The 21,079-nt window shown below is 41.8% G+C and overlaps 1 protein-coding gene across 1 annotated transcript in view; it reads right to left on the bottom strand.

The window, feature by feature from the left end:
• Positions 1–582: 582 nt before the first annotated feature.
• Positions 583–21,079, bottom strand: part of CDS1 (CDP-diacylglycerol synthase 1) — a 97,741-nt gene continuing 77,244 nt past the window's right edge. The window contains exons 8-13 of the mRNA XM_073637112.1: positions 20,767–20,854; positions 20,467–20,535; positions 17,025–17,177; positions 16,066–16,185; positions 5,335–5,438; positions 583–1,178 (exon numbers count right to left, since the gene is read on the bottom strand). Coding sequence (XP_073493213.1) covers positions 1,067–1,178; positions 5,335–5,438; positions 16,066–16,185; positions 17,025–17,177; positions 20,467–20,535; positions 20,767–20,854 — 646 coding nt within the window. The 3' untranslated portion in view covers positions 583–1,066. The remainder of the gene's footprint in view (positions 1,179–5,334; positions 5,439–16,065; positions 16,186–17,024; positions 17,178–20,466; positions 20,536–20,766; positions 20,855–21,079) is intronic.

Raw genomic sequence — 21,079 nt, 5'->3', positions numbered from 1 at the left:
GCAGTCTAGAGACAGGATTCAATCTACTTGGACAGAACCTAATAAGTTCACAGTTTTCAGCAATGACAACTTCTGCCACCATTTCCTGTAGCAGTATTTTGGTGTAGGTTGTCATCAAGTACCTCCATCTTTCTTTGACTTCCTAAAGGGGTTTTCATGGCTGACATGAGTCCGTGAGTGGACCATATGAATTGCATAGCTGTAGTCACATGCCGACTACATTCTCCTGCACGTCCCTCAAAAGAACATTGAGAAAAGCGTCTGAAAATTTAGTCGGCCCATGACTGCAAGTACGCATAGATGCAGTCACGCGACCGCCAACTTGCGATGCCAATACAGACGAATCGTATTGCACGCTGACATAACTCGGCAGACCACAGTCATATAGAGTGACAGAGAACTTCTTTTCAGACTGAGAAACCCCTTTAAAATAATATGATTTTACTTCTGATTCTGAAGACAAGAGAGCAGCAGTTCCACCATGTCCACCTACTCTAGTGCTGCCCTCACAAATCCATAGAGGCCGACATCCCAATACACGGGAGTTCTGAATGACCTGATGAGTGTCATCTATACAGTAAATAAATACCAGAGATTTATTGTATTGCTTTCTAAATTAAAAAGAAAAAACAAATCTATAAAAAAAAAAATTCTGGTGGTCATTTAAACATTGAAATACATAAAATCTATCCCCTAAAAGATGAATCACGTTTCCCTCCATTCAGCAGGAAGAGGGGAGTCAAAAGTAAACAATATGTCTGCCCTTTCCTACCAGAAATTGTGCATAGTTTTATCACTCAAGGAACTGCCTTCATTCTTCAGTATACTCTCATGGAAATTAAAACTAGTGGAAAGTTATCGTTCCAACGTTCAGAGCTTCAGGCAGTCAGTAGATCTGTTTGTTTGAAGGACCATGTGTGGGAAAGATGAGGCAGCCATGAGCCTTATCTACTGGGGACTAGCAGGGGAAAAATGACTGACAGTCTTTGGTTGAATGCTCTGGAGTCAGTGCAGTAGCTCTGGCGCCATATAGTATATGGTTATGTTACAGGTCAGAAGTTGCTCCTTAGAGGACCCCTTTCTCCATTAAGTGGGTCTTCAACACTTTGTAGATGTTTAATTGTTGCTCTGGCTGTAGTGTTAAAAGTTGCTGCAGGACTTTGCTGGGATTTGGACCTCTGGACATAGAGAAAGAAAAGGTAGAATTAAAAACATATACTTATTCATGATCCGTGACTGGAAGCGACTTAAAGGACCTGTCACCAGTTTGAGTATGTTAAACTTACCTCGTCAGAAGTACACTCTGTGAGACATGCAGTGACAGACAGCCCTGATCTCTACTACTGTGTAAAATAGAGCAGCGATGAGTGTGATGACAAACACCTCCAGATCTCTTCTCACGGCAGTCAGTGTGGGGGAATAGGCACAGCTGACAGATGCAAGAGCAGAGCTGCAGCTTCAGAGGTGTTTGTGATAACACAGCTCTGCTATAGGCTCACTTCCATTGTACTGACTACTGTGAGATGAAAGCTGAAGGTGTAATCACTCAGGTCTGCTGTATTCTTCACGGTAGGTGCAGAGATCAGGGCTGAAAGCAGGACTGTCTATAATTACATCTCACAGGAGAAAGCATGTTCCTCTGACCTTCTGGAGAGGTGTTCCCCTGTATGAGGTGTTCTGCTTATTATTGGTGAACGTTATGCAGGGGACACAGTCAACGACCCCAGAGAAGAGTCTCTGGTAACGCACCCTTCGACTTATCAAACTATAACCTATAGTTACAAGCAAATATCTTCGCAATAGAGAGGAGGAATTAAAAAATAAAAAAAGACATTTTATGCAGCAGCTATTACATGATGTGGCCAGTTTTGCATGCTAAAAGTGGTGAAAGATCCTGTTCAAGAAGTTATTCACAACATCAATCTTAAGGAGCGCACCACTCCCTGCCTGTAGGAGGGATGCTGCGCTCCTGATTGACTGAAAGTTCAGACCAGAGTCATCCTTGAACAGCTGAACTGTGCGCGCTTCAATGCAGCAAGCAGATGCAGCTTTGACTCTGTAGCATTGGAGGAAAGCAGGGGCACTGTAGTGAGCTGTAACAAATACAATTTTTTAACCATTTAAGAGGTTAAAAAAACATTTAAAAAGAAAAGGTAATTTCAATTTCTTCCCTGCAAATCAATAGTACAACTGAAGATAAAAAAAAAACTTTGTAATATATCTTATCACAGAAAAATGGCTGATTTTCCTTCTGGCTTGATCATTCATCCTTAATTCAGAGGTAAAATCTGACTTCAGCGAATACAGGTATGAGATGACAGTGGCTGCGCATAGACATCTATGCAGAGGGGAGGACGTGGAGAAGCTACAGGCAGACAACTTTTTTGCTGCAAGTTCACTTGAAATAAGTAGATTATGAGCCCCTTTGGAGAAAGGGACTCATGTGAATGGTGACAATCATGGTACAGTGCTGTCGACAATATATAAGCAACAGCAAACCAATATTAAAGAGAACCTATTATTCTAATTTATTGCTATATGTTTTACATTTATAAATGTGCTACTCTCGGGAGTGGGGGGGTCAAAACCTCAAGTGATCGCTCAAAACTCAAGTCAGCGCAGCAGCGCTCAGCTCCTGCATGTGTCCGTGCACAGAGCAGTGTACCGGCTCAATACAAAGTCTATGAAGCTGTACTTCTGTGTGCACGCCGGACTTAACGAAGGGGAGGTTTAGAGTAGAATGTGCTGAATCCATTAAGAAGTGCACAACACTTAGGCTATGTGCCCACGATGCAGAAATGCTCCGGATTTTTCCTGAGCGTTTCTGCATCTCCCTGGCAGAAAAAACGCATGCGGATTGTACATGCGGATTGTACATGCGGATTGTACATGCGTTTTTCCTGCCAGGGACAAGCGGATGTGAAGCGTTCTTCACATGCATTTCCGCATGCGGGTTGACAAGCGCTTTCCAAGAGATTTTAGCAACACTTGGAAAGTGCTTGACAACTTGGTCACACTATATAAATCCATGCAACCGGCATGGATTTATATAGTGTGACCGAAAGAATGGTAAAAAATAAAATATAAATATATACTTACCTTCTGATGGCCCCCGGTGTCCTTATCCGATGCGTCCTGGCTTGCCGACAGCTCGCGGTAGACTAAGCGGTCGCGTGACCCGTCACATGACTAAATGACGTCACGGCAGGTCCTTTTCAGACCTTCGATAGCTGCCGACAAGCCAGGACGCATCAGATAAAGACACCGGGGACCATCAGAAGGTAAGTATAATATTTATTTTTTATTTTATTCTTTTTTTTTACAGGTTCTATGGTACCCGGGTCCGGAGGAGAGTCTCCTCTTCTCAAAACCCGGGTACCATCCGCACATTGAAACGCATGGAATCCGCCTGTACAGATCCAGTGATGCGAATTCCATGCGTTCCAATGCAAGTCAATGGCGGCGAAAACGCCGTGCTTCCGCAAAATAATTGGTAGTGCTGCGGTTTTTTCCGCAATGATAATCCACAGCGGAAATTTCCGCAGCATGTGCACAGCACATGCGGTTTATCATTGGGGAACATGGCAGAGCTTCTACCAAGTGTTTTTTAAGCGTTTCTGCAGTGGAATGGCCGCTGCGGAAACGCTTAGAAAATGCATAGTGGGCACACAGCCTTAATAAATTCGGTGCATCTTCTCAGTAGTGTGTACCAGAAATGCTACTTCAGTCAAGGACTAAAGTAACGTTTCTGGAGTAAAAAGCACCACCACTATTGATGACTTTGAAGAGCGGGCATCGCCATGCCCCTTCCTATTCCACATCCTCCCAAAATCCGTCCAATTTGATGGAACTGCCAGAAACAGGCGTGAAAACGGCAAAAGTCGCAACAGTTTTATGTAACTACAGGTTGCACAAACATTTTGCGTAGGGTTTTATGCCAATTTTTTGGGGTAAATACTTTGATTTATAAGGGCCATAGTCTGTCTATTGAGCCCGTACATTGTTCTGTACGTAATAATGCTAATACAAGAGCTAAAAGTTGCTGCTTGCAGAAGTGAGCGCAACAGAGTAGTGTGTTGAGCGATCAGTAGAGGTCTCATGATTCTGACCCCTAAAGACCAGCAGCACGATTAGAGGGGTTTTCAGAAAACACTTCAGATTGACAGTGGCACTTAACTAGGTAACAGCCGCGGGTGGAACACGATAGATCAGCTGACATGTGCCCGGTTTAGCGCGGGCTCAGCGCCGGAGCCCGCGCTGAACAGGGGGTGATGACGTGGTGCGTACTATTACGTACCATGTCATAAAGGGGTTAAAGAACAGTGAAATTGCTTAATAAAAACAAAACGCAATTCCACAATTGTTTTTTGGGCTTTGCTTTTACAGCATTCGTTCTGCAGGTCAGTACAATTACAGCGATACAGTAATTTGTATAGTTTCTATTTTTATTGATTTTACTACACCATTTTGGGATAGGTACGGCATTTTGAATTTTTTTGGCAGACGTTACGGCGACCGTTTTACACAGTTTACTGATCAGGTTAATTTATTTTCTGTTTTGATAGATCGGGCTTTTAACAACACAGCATAACCATGTTTATTTTTTACATTTTTATTTCATTTCTTTAGGAAAAGAGGGCTGAATCAAATGTTATATATTTTTTTTTTTTTTAGTTCCTTTTTTAATTTCCTTAGGGGACTTGACTCGGCGATCATCTGATCCCTTGTAATCCCACAATATTGCAGTGTGTGAGAAAAATCAAGGTGTTCTATGAAGCCAAGTCACACGCTGGTGTTCACAGGGACACAGTCATGTCCGGCACTTGGGCTTTCAGCAGTTCCCAGGCTGCCACGACAATCCATCGACACCCAACGATCACGCTGTGGGGTGGCAAGATGGGCATGTAGAATGGCACGACCGCTGGCCGTGTACTTTAAATGCCATTGTAAGAGATTGGCAGAGGCACTTAGGGGTCTAACAGGAGCTCTACTTGCTCCTGTTAGAGGGAGACGCTGGCTGTGCAGCATAGCTATTGCCTACTGGGTACAATGCAGGCTCAGCTTCTGAGCCAGCACCGTGCACAGAAACCTGACATATTACATCTAATGTCGGGAAGAGATTAATAATGCAAAACATTAGATATTTTGCATCTGTATTGTAATCTGACTCTGAAGTTATTCTCTATTAGTTTTTACGGATCAATGTTACAATGTACAATTCATCAGTAAAGGAGATATGAAAACTGTAAACCACAAGTATTTATTTTTTATACAAAATAATAATTATCTGTATCATTTTATGCTAAAGATAATACAAGATGGGAGACTTCCTACCTTATGAAGCTGGCAATATACACATGGACAAAGGTGGCCATCAAATACTGACAGTCAAATCGGTCCATAATCCCTCCATGTCCAGGAATCGTGTCAGCAAAATCCTGGAAAATATAATCACACATTCTTTATTTTCAGTATGTTATATATAATCCTTTATTTTCAGTATGTTATATATATATTGAATTCAGGTTTTGATAAGGAAAGAACTTAGAACATAACATAAACCACTTATCAGATGCATATGCATACTTCTAATCAGTACATAGTAATAATATCTAATATATATGCACTAGTTTGGACTTCAATCAAGAGAGGGGATAAATCGCAAGAGATCATGCCAAACAACAAGAGAAAAAAAGAAACGATCAAAAAATCCCAAATAGTGTAAGATATAATATATGAAGCTTTATTCAAAGACGCTAAAAATTACAGGTAAATGGAGGATGGTAACATAGAAAAACATACATGTGACAAAAAGGACGTGCATACCACACAGGATTGAATCAAAGCATCCAATATATCACATAACATAGTGGACACCAAAATGTGTCATTATTCAAATTGTGCCGTATTGCAACACCCTATTTGTCCTGAAACTAAAAGTATGATATTAATACAACACATATACCTGCATAGCCTAACGGTAATTGACAATAATTAATAAAAAAGACAGGTTAGTGTATCATATACCTGATGAGATATGACCACGGGGGGGCAACAGATTCAGTGGGTGGGCGCGCGTCCACCCCAACGCACGTTTTGGCAGAGCCTTCGTCAGGTAGTTAGTAAAGAAGGAGAGCTTGAAAGAAGCCTCATTTGCTGCATTTGTGGTGCAGATGCTGATGTATTTAGCTAACAGCATTTCTAAACTGGATACAATTATATGTGCTCCTCAGATGAGACCAGGACTAGCTATATACAGGTATACTAGCTGAGTATAGACAAGAATTTTCTCAGTTACTGACAGCAAGCTAATATCTCAAAAAAACGTCATGAAGTGATACAAAAGTATATTAGAAAGTGGGGGAATTCTTCATTTGTACAGAGATTACACTTTATTTCCAGAAATGTAAAAATTCTTTAAACCCAAAATCACCCATGGCATTCATATACGTCATGGAACAAGCTATACCTGATGTGGTTTACATTTATGTTATAAATATCACACGGCACAGAAGATGGTCATCTTGGTGGTGAAATAAAAAGCACATATGTGCCGTACATTGTAAATCCATAAGCATTAATATGGAGTTCGTCCCCCCTCTGCAGCTACAATAGCTTCCACTCTTCTGCAAAGGTTTTCTACAAGATTTTAGATTGTTTGTGGGAATTTTTGCCCATTCATCCAGAAGAGCATTTGTGAGGTCAGACACATGTTGGATGAGAAGACCTGGCTCGCAATCTCTGTTCTAGTTCACCCAAAAGGTGTTCGATGGGGTTGAGGCCAGTACTGTTCAGCCAGTCAGGTTCTTCCAAACCAAACAGACCTGGTCTTTGTGGACTTTGCTTTATCTAAGGCACATCCATGCTGGGATAGAAAAAGGCCTTCCCCAAACTGTTCCCACAAAGTTTGAAGCTATAATTGTCCAAAATGTCTTAGTCATCAATATTTCCTTGTAACAGAATTAAGATGGCTAGGCCACCCCTGAAAATCTACCCTATAGCATTATACAGCCCTTACCAAACTTTACCGTTGGAACAAATAGTCTTGTAGAGAAACATTCTTTTGGAATCCACCAAACCCAGACTCATCCATCAGATTGCCAGGAAGAGAAGCGAGATTTTAGTTACTCCACAGAACACGTTTCCACTGGTTGAGAGTCCAATGGCAGTGTGATTTACACTACTTCAGCCAACGGTTGGCATTGTGGTTGGTGATGTAAGGTTTTGATATATCTGCTTGGCCATAGAATGCCATGCCATAAAGTTCTCAATGCACAGATTTTGTGCTAATGTTAATACCAGAGGTTTGCAGTTCTGTAATTCTGGAATTTTATACAGATGGAGTGAACAACCCAAATTCTAAACTTTTAACTTTAAATAGTGTTCTATACATTAACAAAATAATAAAATAACTACAGTATTTTTCAGACTACTACACGCATATTTTAGCAAAAATAAAAACCAGCTAAAAATGCCAATGTCTGTATACATGCTATTTTTGCCACAAAAAAATGCAGGATTTTACAGTACCAGCAAAGTGAATCAAATTTCTGAAATCTCATCCACATGTAGTGTTGAGCCACCCCCGTAGTGTTCGGGTTCGGTTCGTCGAACACCGGGATGTTCGAGGAACTGTTCGTCGAACTGTTCGTCGAACACCTTAGAACACCGTCGAACACCGTTAAAACCAATGGCAGGCAAACAAAAACACATAGGAACACATAGAAAACACCTTCAAAGGTGTCCAAAAGCTCACAAACTGCTCAGAAGACGCTTTCTTTAAAAAAGCCGGCCGGCAATTCAGCAGCGGCATACACCGGTACCCGACAATTTAGACATGAAGGAATAGAGCATCACACATAGATTAGATAGATAGAAACATGTCAGTCACATATATATGAAGTACAGTGACAGTGTTGCTTACTGTACTTGTAATTTAGTGTAAAGGATTTATTAAAAAATATAATAGTGTTTTCGTGCACCGTCTCTTTAAAAAAGCCGGCCGGCAATTCAGCAGCGGTACCCGACAATTTATAACAGACAGAATAGAGCTTCACACTTAGATTAGATAGATAGAAACAGGTCAGTCACATATATATGAAGTACTGTGACAGTGTTGCTTACTGTACTTGTCATTTACTGCAAAGGATTTATTAAAAAAAATAATAGTGTTTTCATGCACCGTCTCTTTAAAAAAGCCGGCTGGCAATTCAGCATCTGTACCCGACAATTTAGAATAGAAGGAATAGAGAATCACACATAGATTAGATAGATAGAAACATGTCAGCCACATATATACGAAGTACAGTGACAGTGTTGCTTACTGTAATTGTCATTTACTGCAAAGGATTTATCAAAAAAAATAATAGTGTTTTCATGCACCGTCTCTTTAAAAAAGCCGGCCGGCAATTCAGCATCTGTACCCGACAATTTATAACAGACAGAATAGAGCTTCACACATAGATTAGATAGATAGAAACATGTCAGTCACATATATATGAAGTACAGTGATAGTGTTGGTTACTGTACTTGTCATTTAGTATTAAAATAAAGGATTTATTATTAAAAAAAATTGGCGTGGGGTTCCCCGTAATTTTAGTCTCTAGCGGAGGTTAAGCAGACAGCTGGGGCAGATGTTTGAAGCCTGGGAAGGGGGTAATACCCACGGAGCTTCCCAGGCTACTAATATCAGCCCCCAGCTGAATACATAGCCTTTACTAGCTATTAAAATGGGGGACCCCCCCAAAAAAATGACGTGGGGTCCCCCCTAATTTAATAGCTAGCAAAGGCTAGGCAGACAGCTGGGGGCTGATATTAATAGCCCAGGAAGGGTGCCATGAATATTGGCCCCCTCCCAGGCTAGAAACACCAGCCGTCAGCCGCCCCAGAAATGGCGCATCCATAGGATGCGCCAATTCTGGCACTTAGCCTCGCTCTTCCACGCTGCCCTGGTGCGGTGGCAGGGGGTAATAGGGTTGGGGTTGATGTCAGCTTATAATGCCAGCTGACATCAAGCCCAGGTTAGTAATGGAGAGGCGTCTATAAGACACCCCCATTACTAACCCCATAGTCAAAGTTAAAAAAAACACAAACACCCAGAATAAAGTCCTTTAATTGAAATAAAGACACAATTCTTTATTGTTCTAAATTAAACCATACTTACCGTCACACCCATTCCAGCTGAAGCCAACGATCTCCTGCAATAAAAGAAAAATAATAAAGCAACCTCATCCTTACCTTTCCATGGTTCCCAGGACAGCTTCAGCTCTGCTACATCGAGATGACAGGCTGGACCGCAGCAGAACGCTGCCATCCAGCTTGCCATGCCGCACACACTGAGAAGCGCAGGCATGCTTGCGCTCTTCAGTGTCTGACTGTGACGGCATCCAGATGAGCCGACAATGAACTCGGCTCACCTCATGTACGTCACTGACAGCGTGGGAAAATTCTCCTGCACTCAGCGCTTCAGCGTGAGAATTTTCCCACGCTGTCAGTGACGTGCATGAGGTGAGCCGAGTTCATTGGACATGACCTCGGCTCATCTGGATGCCGTCACAGCCAGACACTGAGTAGCGCAAGCATGCCTGCGCTTCTCAGTGTCTGCGGGATGACAGGCTGGATGGCAGCGTTCTGCTGCGGTCCAGCCTGTCATCTCGATGTAGCAGAGCTGAAGCTGTCGTGGGAGCCATGGAAAGGTAAGGATGATGTTGCTTTATTATTTTACTTTTATTGCAGGAGATCATTGGCTTCAGCTGGAATGGGCGTGGCGGTAAGTATGGTTTAATTTAGAACAATAAAGAATTGTGTGTTTATTTCAATTAAAGGACTTTTTTCTGGGTGTTTGTGTTTTTTTTAAATACTTTACTAGAAATTCATGGTGGTCATGTCTAATATTGGCGTGACCCCATGAATTTCGGGCTTAGGGCCAGCTGATAATGCCAAGCTGGCCTTAACCCCTTTATTACCCAGTGAGCCACCGCACCAGGGCCCTGGATGAGTTGGGTACAGCGCCAGAAGATGGCGCTTCTATGAACGCGCCATTTTCCGGGGCGGCTGCGGACTGCAATTTGCAGCGGGGGGGGGACCCAGAAAGCTTGGGCCTCCCTGCGCTGCAGATTCCAGCCCCCAGCTGCCTAGTTGTACCTGGCTGGACACAAAAATAGGGCGAAGCTCCACGTATTTTTTTTTTAAATTCATGAAATTCATGGAATAATTAAGAAAAAAAGGGCTTCCCTATATTGTTGTGTCCGGCTAGGTACAAATAGGCAGCTGGTGGTTGGGAGCAGCCCGTTCCTGCCTGTTGTACCTGACTGGACACAAATATAGGGCGAAGCCCCACATCAATTTTTTTTTCATTATTTCATGAATTTCCTGAAATAATTTAAAAAAAATTGACGTGGGGCTTCGCCCTATATTTGTGTCCAGCCAGGTACAGCAGGCAGGGACGGGCTGCCCCCAACCACCAGCTGCCTATTTGTACCTGGTTGGACACAACAATATAGGGAAGCCCTTTTTTTCTTAATTATTCCATGAATTTCATGAAAAAATTTAAAAAAAAAATGCGTGGGGCTTCGCCCTATTTTTGTGCCCAGCCGGGTACAACTAGGCAGCTGGGGGCTGGAATCCGCAGCGCAGGGAGGCCCAAGCTTTCTGGGCCCCACCCGCTGCAAATTGCAGTCCGCAGCCGCCCCAGAAAATGGCGCGTTCATAGAAGCGCCATCTTCTGGCGCTGTACCCAACTCATCCAGGGCCCTGGTGCGGTGGCTCACTGGGTAATAAAGGGGTTAAGGCCAGCTTGGCATTATCAGCTGGCCCTAAGCCCGAAATTCATGGGGTCACGCCAATATTAGACATGACCACCATGAATTTCTAGTAAAGTATTTAAAAAAACACAACACCCAGAATAAAGTCCTTTAATTGAAATAAACACACAATTCTTTATTGTTCTAAATTAAACCATACTTACCGTCACGCCCATTCCAGCTGAAGCCAATGTCTTCTGCAATAAAAGTAAAATAATAAAGCAACCTCATCCTTACCTTTCCATGGTTCCCACGACAGCTTCAGCTCTGCTACATCGAGATGACAGGCTGGACCGCAGCAGAACGCTGCCATCCAGCCTGTCATCCCGCGGACACTGAGAAGCGCAGGCATGCTTGCGCTCCTCAGTGTCTCGCTGTGACGGCATAAAGATGAGACAAGTTCATGTCCAATGAACTCGGCGCACCTCATGCACGTCACTGACAGCGTGGGAGAATTCTCCTGCACTCAGCACTTCAGCGTGAAAATTCTCCCACGCTGTCAGTGACGTACATGAGGTCAGCTGAGTTCATTGGACATGAATGACCTCACCTCATGCACGTCACTGACAGCGTGGGAAAATTCTCACGCTGAAGCGCTGAGTGCAGGAGAATTTTCCCACGCTGTCCGTGACGTGCATGAGGTGAGCTCATTCATGTCCAATGATCTCAGCTCACCTCATGCACGTCACTGACAGCGTGGGAAAATTCTCCTGCACTCAGCGCTACAGCGTGAGAATTCTCCCACGCTGTCAGTGACGTGCATGAGGTGAGCTCATTCATGTCCAATGAACTCAGCTGACCTCATGTACGTCACTGACAGCGTGGGAGAATTCTCACGCTGAAGTGCTGAGTGCAGGAGAATTCTCCCACGCTGTCAGTGACGTGCATGAGGTGCGCCGAGTTCATTGGACATGAACTCGTCTCATCTTTATGCCGTCACAGCCAGACACTGCAGAGCGCAAGCATGCCTGTGCTTCTCAGTGTCTGCGGGATGACAGGCTGGATGGCAGCGTTCTGCTGCGGTCCAGCCTGTTATCTCGATGTAGCAGAGCTGAAGCTGTCGTGGGAACCATGGAAAGGTAAGGATGAGGTTGCTTTATTATTTTTCTTTTATTGCAGGAGATCGTTGGCTTCAGCTGGAATGGGCGTGACGGTAAGTATGGTTTAATTTAGAACAATAAAGGAATGTGTGTTTATTTCAATTAAAGGACTTTATTCTGGGTGTTTGTGTTTTCTTTTAACTTTGACTATGGGGTTAGTAATGGGGGTGTCTTATAGACGCCTCTCCATTACTAACCTGGGCTTGATGTCAGCTGGCATTATAAGCTGACATCAACCCCAACCCTATTACCCCACTGCCACCGCTACAGGGCAGTGGGAAGAGCGAGGCTAAGTGCCAGAATTGGCGCATCCTAAGGATGCGCCATTTCTGGGGCGGCTGACGGCTGGTGTTTCTAGCCTGGGAGGGGGCCAATATTCATGGAACCCTTCCTGGGCTATTAATATCAGCCCCCAGCTGTCTGCCTAGCCTTTGCTAGCTATTAAAATAGGGGGGACCCCACGTCATTTTTTTGGGGGGTCCCCCATTTTAATAGCTAGTAAAGGCTAGGTATTCCGCTGGGGGCTGATATTAGTAGCCTGGGAAGCTCCGTGGGTATTACCCCCTTCCCAGGCTTCAAACATCTGCCCCAGCCGTCTGGTTAACCTCCGCTAGAGCCTAAAATTATGGGGATCCCCACGCCAATTTTTTTTTAAATAAATCCTTTATTTTAACACTAAATGACAAGTACAGTAATCAACACTGTCACTGTGCTTCATATATATGTGACTGACATGTTTCTATCTATCTAATCTATGTGTGATTCTCTATTCCTTCTATTCTAAATTGTCGGGTACAGATGCTGAATTGCCGGCCGGCTTTTTTAAAGAGACGGTGCATGAAAACACTATTATTTTTTTTTAATAAATCCTTTACACTAAATGACAAGTACAGTAAGCAATACTGTCACTGTACTTCATATATATGTGACTGACATGTTTCTATCTATCTAATCTATGTGTGATGCTCTATTCCTTCTATTCTAAATTGTCGGGTACAGATGCTGAATTGCCGGCCGGCTTTTTTAAAGAGACAGTGCATGAAAACACTATTATTTTTTTTAATAAATCCTTTATACTAAATGACAAGTACAGTAAGCAACACTGTCACTGTACTTCATATATATGTGACTGACATGTTTCTATCTACCTAATCTATGTGTGATTCTCTATTCCTTCTATTCTAAATTGTTGGGTACAGATGCTGAATTGCCGGCTGGCTTTTTTAAAGAGACGGTGCATGAAAACACTATTATTTTTTTTAATAAATCCTTTACACTAAATGACAAGTACAGTAATCAACACTGTCACTGTACTTCATATATATGTGACTGACATGTTTCTATCTATCTAATCTATGTGTGAAGCTCTATTCTGTCTGTTATAAATTGTCAGGTACCGCTGCTGAATTGCCGGCCGGCTTTTTTAAAGAGACGGTGCATGAAAACACTATTATTTTTTTTGATAAATCCTTTACACTAAATGACAAGTACAGTAAGCAACACTGTCACTGTGCTTCTTATATGTGTGACTGACATGTTTCTATCTATCTAATCTATGTGTGAAGCTCTATTCTTTCGGTTCTAAATTGTCGGGTACCGGTGTATGCCGCTGATGAATTGCCGGCTTTTCATGTTTCACTGTTGGCACTGTTCCCATCGATTTGGGCAATCACTGTAATGCCACAACCACCATGGCTGTGGCATTACAGTGAGTGGCAGACAATCCCTGCATGATTGGTGCTCTAAATAGCGCCAGACATGCAGGACACGCTTTTGGTGCACGAACAGTTATTGAACATAACCTCGAACAGCCGAATTTTTTGCAAATCGTTCGGGTTCGTCGAACAACTCCAACACCGCCCAAAACAGCTCGAATTTGAGATTGGCGAACAGTTCTAGTCGAACACCGCTCATCTCTATCCACATGCTGCTTATTTTTTCATTGTGATTTTGAACCAATTAAAGCATTTTTTCAAATCCGCAGCATGTCAATTCTTTTACCCGCTAAAACGAATAGGGAAAAAAACGCAAGTGAAAATGCATCTAAAACACAGTGCAAAAAAACGTGTATTTTACGCAGCATTTTTATAGCCAACAGTATAATTTTTGCAGCAGAAAAATCTAAAACGTGCACATATCCCTGTTATCCAAAGTCAGGGGGGTCCAGTAGCATCAAATCCTCTGACTGCTTCCTTGACCATCAGACAAAGCGCTTATAAAGCCCCATGCGGAGTCATTGAGAGCTGTGCATGAGTGTCACTTGCTTCCAGCAAGAAAAACTTGTCCTCAGCTAAGTGAGCAGAACAAAATGATTTTCCGGCTTCAGTCGTCCTCTGTGCTTACAACTGGATATGGAGACTATCAGGCAGACTAAGAAGAACGGGTTTACAAATGAGCAAGAAAACGGGACTGAGGTTGGGTAAAATTTAGTCTGTCTGCCGGACAAGCTTTTATTTTTTCTTTCTGCAGCCCTACTCCATGGCTGAGAGAGCACATCAGGTCACAATCCTGCTCTTCTGACAGTTGAGACACAGGTCTCAAGGTGTGTTTCTTCAGATCGCTGCCCATCCTGACACGTGACTATGATGGCTTGCTGCTTGAAAAGTGTCACAGAGGATGAATGTCTGCTATATATTCCTTGTTAAATAGCATTCCTCACCAGACAGTACATAACTAGATTACTAAATGGGAGGTGGACTTGGAGGGCACATGCGACAGAGCTTCCTGAAACAATACATAGAATGTGATCTCTTCCTGTTCTATAAACTCTACCGCGATGGAGCCTGCTTACAAAGTCCTCACGCTTTGGTACATGGTCCCTGTGGGTACAGCACATATGGTCATTCGAGAATCCCGCTAATTGTTTCCGGGAGAAACAATGATATGTTGTACGTTTGGTGGACTTTCCCTCAGGGCTCTCGTTTCTGGTCTTGTGTATATAAAGCAGTTTTCCGTTTCCCACCTGATAAGAGATTTCTGGGAAGCTCAGTTACACCACAAATCATCCAGCTACTCACCCAAACTCCTCATTTTCTTTTTCTTAGCAGCAAAACAGACAAAAGCCCATTCGTGGAGAAAAAGACATATACCATACCTGAAATTTCTATCCCGAATAAATACAACTCAGTAGTGTCTAAAATGACTCTCAGGCTAAATACTTCAGGATCTGGGGCTCTTTGATAACACCTGCACATTCGCATAAACAAAACGCCAGACTTTCTTTTGGTTAATCATACATAATATCCTCGTCAATTCCTGATCCTAATTATTCCATTGTCTGTGTGACCCTCATACTACCCTCTTCCTCCTAGTTTTTTTCTTTGTACGTTCTGTGCGGTTTTCTTTGTATGGTCATTATTATATGATCTATTAACATATTGAATATATAATTGACTATATTTTTTTTGTTCTGTTAAAACAGAAAATTCAATAAATATATTTGAAAGAGAAATATGTCACATCAGAGGTTTGTCACAGCAGACTCACATCAAGGCAAATGCTCTCCCTCATCACCAAATAACTCCACACTGGGACAGCGCCATTTTTGACCTGAAAGCATTTTGCGCCTTTCTGGTGAAACCACAACAATCTATTCAATTGTAGCATATTTGGGCAAATTTTTCCCAATACCACAGATCAGTTTTGGTAACTAGTCTCTTCCATAGACCCCCACCATTAATGGCATTTAATTAGTATAAAATAATGTTTTGCTATTTTCTGTTTAGACGTGGACTGCGTCGCATAGTCCGGTACGTTTTATAGACCAAAACATATACAAGTGGGCAGTTCTAGATAGAAAAAGGCAACAAGTCATAGCATAGATGACATTGTTTTCTGTAACAGAGGACCCGATGCTGCTCTGCCCTTATCTATACAAGAGATAGGGACCGTCCCGATTGGGTACACCTTGTCGTGGTGGAATGGCTTTTACATGGTTTTCATGAATAGAGTGTTAATTAACTAACCTATGTTATTTACATGTACAATTACTATTTATTCATTTGCTTACTACAGGGTATTTGCTCCTTTTGTTTTTCACTTTGGTTCTGTCTGTTAAATGCCCACAGTGTGAATGCACACCTATGCATTGCACTTATACCAACATATGCTCCGGCTCAGTTCTTTGGGGATTTTGTTTTCAGTAACAGGCAATAAAGACTTACCTTTATTTTAAAGGCTCGCTTGAAGCCACTGGCAAAGAAGCCTCCAAATGGACCTATCAGTGAACCAAATGTTGATAGAGCAATACTGTGTATCTGAAATGGGTACAGGCGAACTGTTGTCTGGAAAAAAAGAAATTAATGTCAATAGTGCTGCGAAATTGATGCATCTTACCCAAACTTTCAGATAATATACAGAATAAGTCTGCATATAGATGACTGCACAATCCCAGTGTAAAGCCATAAATGCTGCACGAAAGGGGGTCACAGCAGATACAGAAAGCAAAGGTTCACATACTTTTATAGATATTGGATCATTAGCCTCGTTTAAAGTAATGATAGTGTCTAGTATTTTTGACTAATTTGTTTGATTTCACGTGTGTGAAAATGTGATGCAGTTGCAGGTTAAAGGTCAGCAGAAATATGGAAAATTCTGAATGGTTCAAATTTTCAAGCACCATTGTGTGTGCAAGTGTTACATTAGAGCCTGCTTTGTGTATCTAAGTTTAATACACTGCATCATTGTACAGGGTTATTACTACGGGACTGCACTGCAGAGCTGGCGGTCAGTCAGTGCCGGGGCGAGGTTACAACCGCCACTCACTATCTACTGAGCGGTGACGTAAGCCGCGACAGTGACAGCTCCGGGACCGAGAGCACAAGGGTGCAGGAAGGAACAAAGTTTATTTCCTCCCGGCAGCCGGGCTTGCAGTGAGGCGGACGCAAGGCTTCAGAATGTTATTAACCAGCTGACTAACCCCAAATCTGCAGGTTAATAGCATTTTTTTCACATGACAGGTTCCCTTTAATCTGCAGACATGGGGTTTATCTGCAGATTAATAGCGTTTGGGGGCACGACAGGTTCCGTTTAATTCTGACCTCTGAAAGGACCACAATTCTTCCAATATCACATTTCTAATGTTCACATCAGAAATATTCAGTGAGCGCCATAGAACACCTACCCATCCCAGAAGTGCCTGCAGATATGATGGAACGGTGTAGTCATGGAGTCTGAACAGCTCCGATGGTTCACAGCTGGTCGAGAAGCTGTTGGTTTCACTGTTATAATCCGCAGGACACACAAAGTACTCGAACTGTGCCAGAATGTATGAAAACTGGAGGAAAGAGCAGTAATTGAAAATTAAGAAATTAACCAAGAAGTAACAGAATGAGGAAAGATTCGTCCATAAACTGTGCCTCTCCATAGGAGATCATTGTATGTTTATCAGGGGGGGGTTGTCACATAAATTAAGTTTTACCAAAATGCTAATAATCATTATTTCAAAAATACTATGTACGGTTTCCAGTAAAAAAAAAAAAAAAAATTTTCAATTTTTGCATTCTTAGCGTACCCCTCAGCTAATCTGTGCAATTGTGGGTGGACTGCTAGGTAGTGTCACTTAGAAATCAGAAATGGATCCTATCTACAACTCCGCAAACCCCTCACATGCACTCTATATGGCTTTTACTCCTCCTGCTCCACATTATCACCAGACAGTCACCTTCCTGTTTTGGTAGCTATAAACATGGTCTCCAGTAGGTTCCCTAGTCAATCTCCTTCTTCCTCTGGAAGTTCTAAACAGTTTCCAGCAAGATTCCATTCTCCTATTTGGCACTTGAAAACACAGTCCTCAGTAAGTCTCCTTCCCCCTCCTGACCCAAAATATGGTAGTGATAAAAAGTAGTCTGCAGAACGTTCCTCTGCTGAAGTAGTATGAAGTAGTAGTATTTGGTTGCTCACAAGTCAATCCTCGGAAGAAGACTTCTCAGGTTTTCTAAACATTGCTTTGCTGTAGCACCGGCTCCGCTCCTTTCCTGACCAGCAGTGTAGAAGGAATTTCTATAGGCTGCTGCTCAGTGAATAGAGGATCTCAGCCAAGATTAGAAATGGATGCAGATCTGGCAGTGGGAAGAGTGATTGATCATGCATGTCCTCCAGCACTGAAGAAGGATGTGCGCATTGCTTGTGCAATTATAATTTCAATACCAGATGGAGCCATACTACATGAGTAAATGTCGCTCCATGACTTATATATACACGTCAGAGTCAGTGATTGTGGAGAGGGGTCAGGAGCTGAGCTGGCTCCATCAAGTGCAGATACCAGCTGTGTTACATAGCCGGTATCTGTCTCCATCAGCATCCATCAGAATTGATAACAGACGCATGCTTAGCAGAGCAGGGACTAGCCCAGCTCCTGAAAAGAACGTCACTCATGACGCTTAGTTTTAGGAATGGGGCAGAGACAGAGGCAGTGAATGAAACCTCTGCCCCCTGATGACTACTTTATTGACTATCCCAGCATGCACTGGGATTCCCAAATGAAGTGTCATCAAAGAGGAAGTAGTAAAAAAACAAACAACAAAAAAAAGTGTGGCAGGGACTTTTTAATTAAAGTATATTAAAAAAAAAAGATTAGATTAATGACATTAAATAGATAGGAATTTAGGAGTAAAATAGATTTTAGTTTCAGACCAACCTTTTAACACTGTACAACGAAACTCAAAAATCAAAGGGTAAAAGAAGCTTTTTTCCCCACCATTTCACAGCACTCTTTCGCCATAAAAACATCCGGCCGAGAAGAGCAAATACACTTAATTTTAAAAAGGCAAACTTCTCCAGGTTGAAAGTTTCACTTCAGGACATTAACTTGGAACAGCTACTGTTGGATATTTGTAGTGATAAAAAATGATGAATGGGAGGACTTAGGCCCAAACTGGTCAATCAGACTGAAACATTTATTCCCATAGGTAACAAAAATTATACCTTACATGGCTTACACCTGTGGTTAAGCTTATTAATGACAAAAAAAGAGCTCAGCCCTAGCATTTACAAGTTATACAGAAAGTAAAAACTAGAAGAGTCACTTGTAGTGAAGGATCTGGGTTTACGTGTGTATCACAGATTAAATAACATCATGTAATGTCAATCAGTGGTTTCTAAGGCCATCAGGATAACGTCAAGTATTAAAGGGTTGTCAAATTCTCAGTCCTTATGTTTCCCCTTGTAAAATAATAGCACCTATACTCACCTCCGATGCCGGCGCTGTTCCAGCGGTGTCTGCACTGGCTCTCCCGAGAAACATTACATCATGAAATCTCTGTGGTCAATCAGTGCAGGCTCCACTTTCCTCTCCTACAGATGAATCACATACATATTGAGGAAGAGAGAAAACAGCAGCTCTCACTTCCTTTGGATGTATGTGATTTGACTGAAGGCGGGGAGAGTGAAGACAGCACTAATTGGCTGCATGGATCACGTGACATAACGTTTCCCAGGAGAGCTAGTGCAGACTCCACTTGAAAAGTGCCGGCACCAGAGGATAGTATAGGTGCCATTATTTTACAAGGGTTGATGTAAATACTTTTATGCCCAAAGATGACAAAAGTATTCTCGGAGTGATACCTTTATTGGCTAACCAGAACAAAATATATATTATCAAGCTTTCAGAGCACCTCCTTCTTCAGGCAGGTTCACAAATGAATTAAGATGATAAGAGCACTCAGCACAACATTTAAGCGTTATTGAAACACAACATTTGTTCAAGGGTTGATGCCTCTTAAAGATAAGCCAAGAAATCAAATTAGGGATTTTGTTACAAATGGAGAGGCAGTGACAATGTTCTCTTAGTTATCTGGAGTTCATCTCGTGGAGGTGTGAATTGTATCCATGTAGTGAGTCATAAATCCAGGTGTTAAATTGAGTCCTATTGTCAAAGAATTAAAAATCCCTAGCAGTTTGAATTCCCAAATTTTTCTCTGTCGTTCTTAAAATGACCATCTTATTAATTCATTTGTGAACCTGTGCTCTCAAAGCTTGCAAATATATATATTTTTTGGTTAGCCAATAAAGGTATCACTCCGAGAATACTTTTGTCATCTTTGTGCATAAAAGTATTTACATAGATTTTTCTGGCTAACACGGTACCACAATATAATATTTTACAAGGGGAAACATATGGATTGGGAAGGGGTTGTCCGAGTAGTGGACAACCCCTTTTACATTTGACATTATCCAGCTGGCCTTATGAACCAGTGATTGACATTACATGATGCTATTTAATCTGTTAGTTCGCATTATTCTCCTAAGGATATACAGCTGGCCGATGTGTCAGTTGGCGGTTTTCTCATAGCAAACAGAGCAGCGTTTGGCCAAACAAGTGCTCCTGTGTATAAGATTCTTCGGCTGATCGTTCAGCCGACAGGCATCAAATTTATATGGTGGCCTTAAATAATGGAGATATCTATTTATTTATTCACAAATAAATACTTTGGATGTGCTTTTGCTGAATACTAGTTTGCCTTTTTTTTTTTTTTTGGAGAAGTATAGTGAAATTCTTAATTACCGTATCTGGATCGCTTAACTGATAATGTTCGCAATACAAATAACAAACTTGGAGTACTCACCATAAATCCAAATATTATGGTCAGAAAGAATCCACCAATGAAACCTTCCCATGTCTTTTTGGGTGACAGCTAAAAGATCAAATAATCGCAATTAAAATGGTAAAAATGGAAATGATATAATAGCATTTTTATTTTACATACAGCTAAACCTATGGACAACATATGGGAATGGGGGAAAGGCAATGCCAGATCTAATGGTATCAATGTGTTCATCACTTAGCAGCATAAAAACACTAAAATGAGATCTTCACACAAGTCTTCTTCAAGATACATAGTATTAACCTATCGTCTGCAACTTACCTTTATTAATGGGGTCCTACCGAAGAAGAACCCGAAAAGATAAGCCATGATATCATTACAGATAACAATAGAAACTGGAACTAGAAACCTAGAAACATGAAAGAAACATATTAATACAACAGATATTTCTTTCTCTGCCATGAATGTTGTGCAATTAAGCAATGTGTTTCTTTTTTTTACATTTCTTGTTTCCTATGGAATTTTATAGAAAAGTAAAGGACTATGGAAAAAATGATTTTATACAGTTAGAAATTACACATCCAATGAAGATTGAGGGGAAAATTCAAACAAACCATATTAAAGGAACTGTCCA

This window comes from Phyllobates terribilis, unplaced genomic scaffold (genome assembly GCF_046119375.1).
Source record: "Phyllobates terribilis strain yellow unplaced genomic scaffold, ASM4611937v1 Scaffold_1__5_contigs__length_1240528914, whole genome shotgun sequence".
NCBI lineage: Eukaryota > Metazoa > Chordata > Amphibia > Anura > Dendrobatidae > Phyllobates > Phyllobates terribilis.
This window is presented reverse-complemented; position numbering and strand designations above follow the sequence as displayed.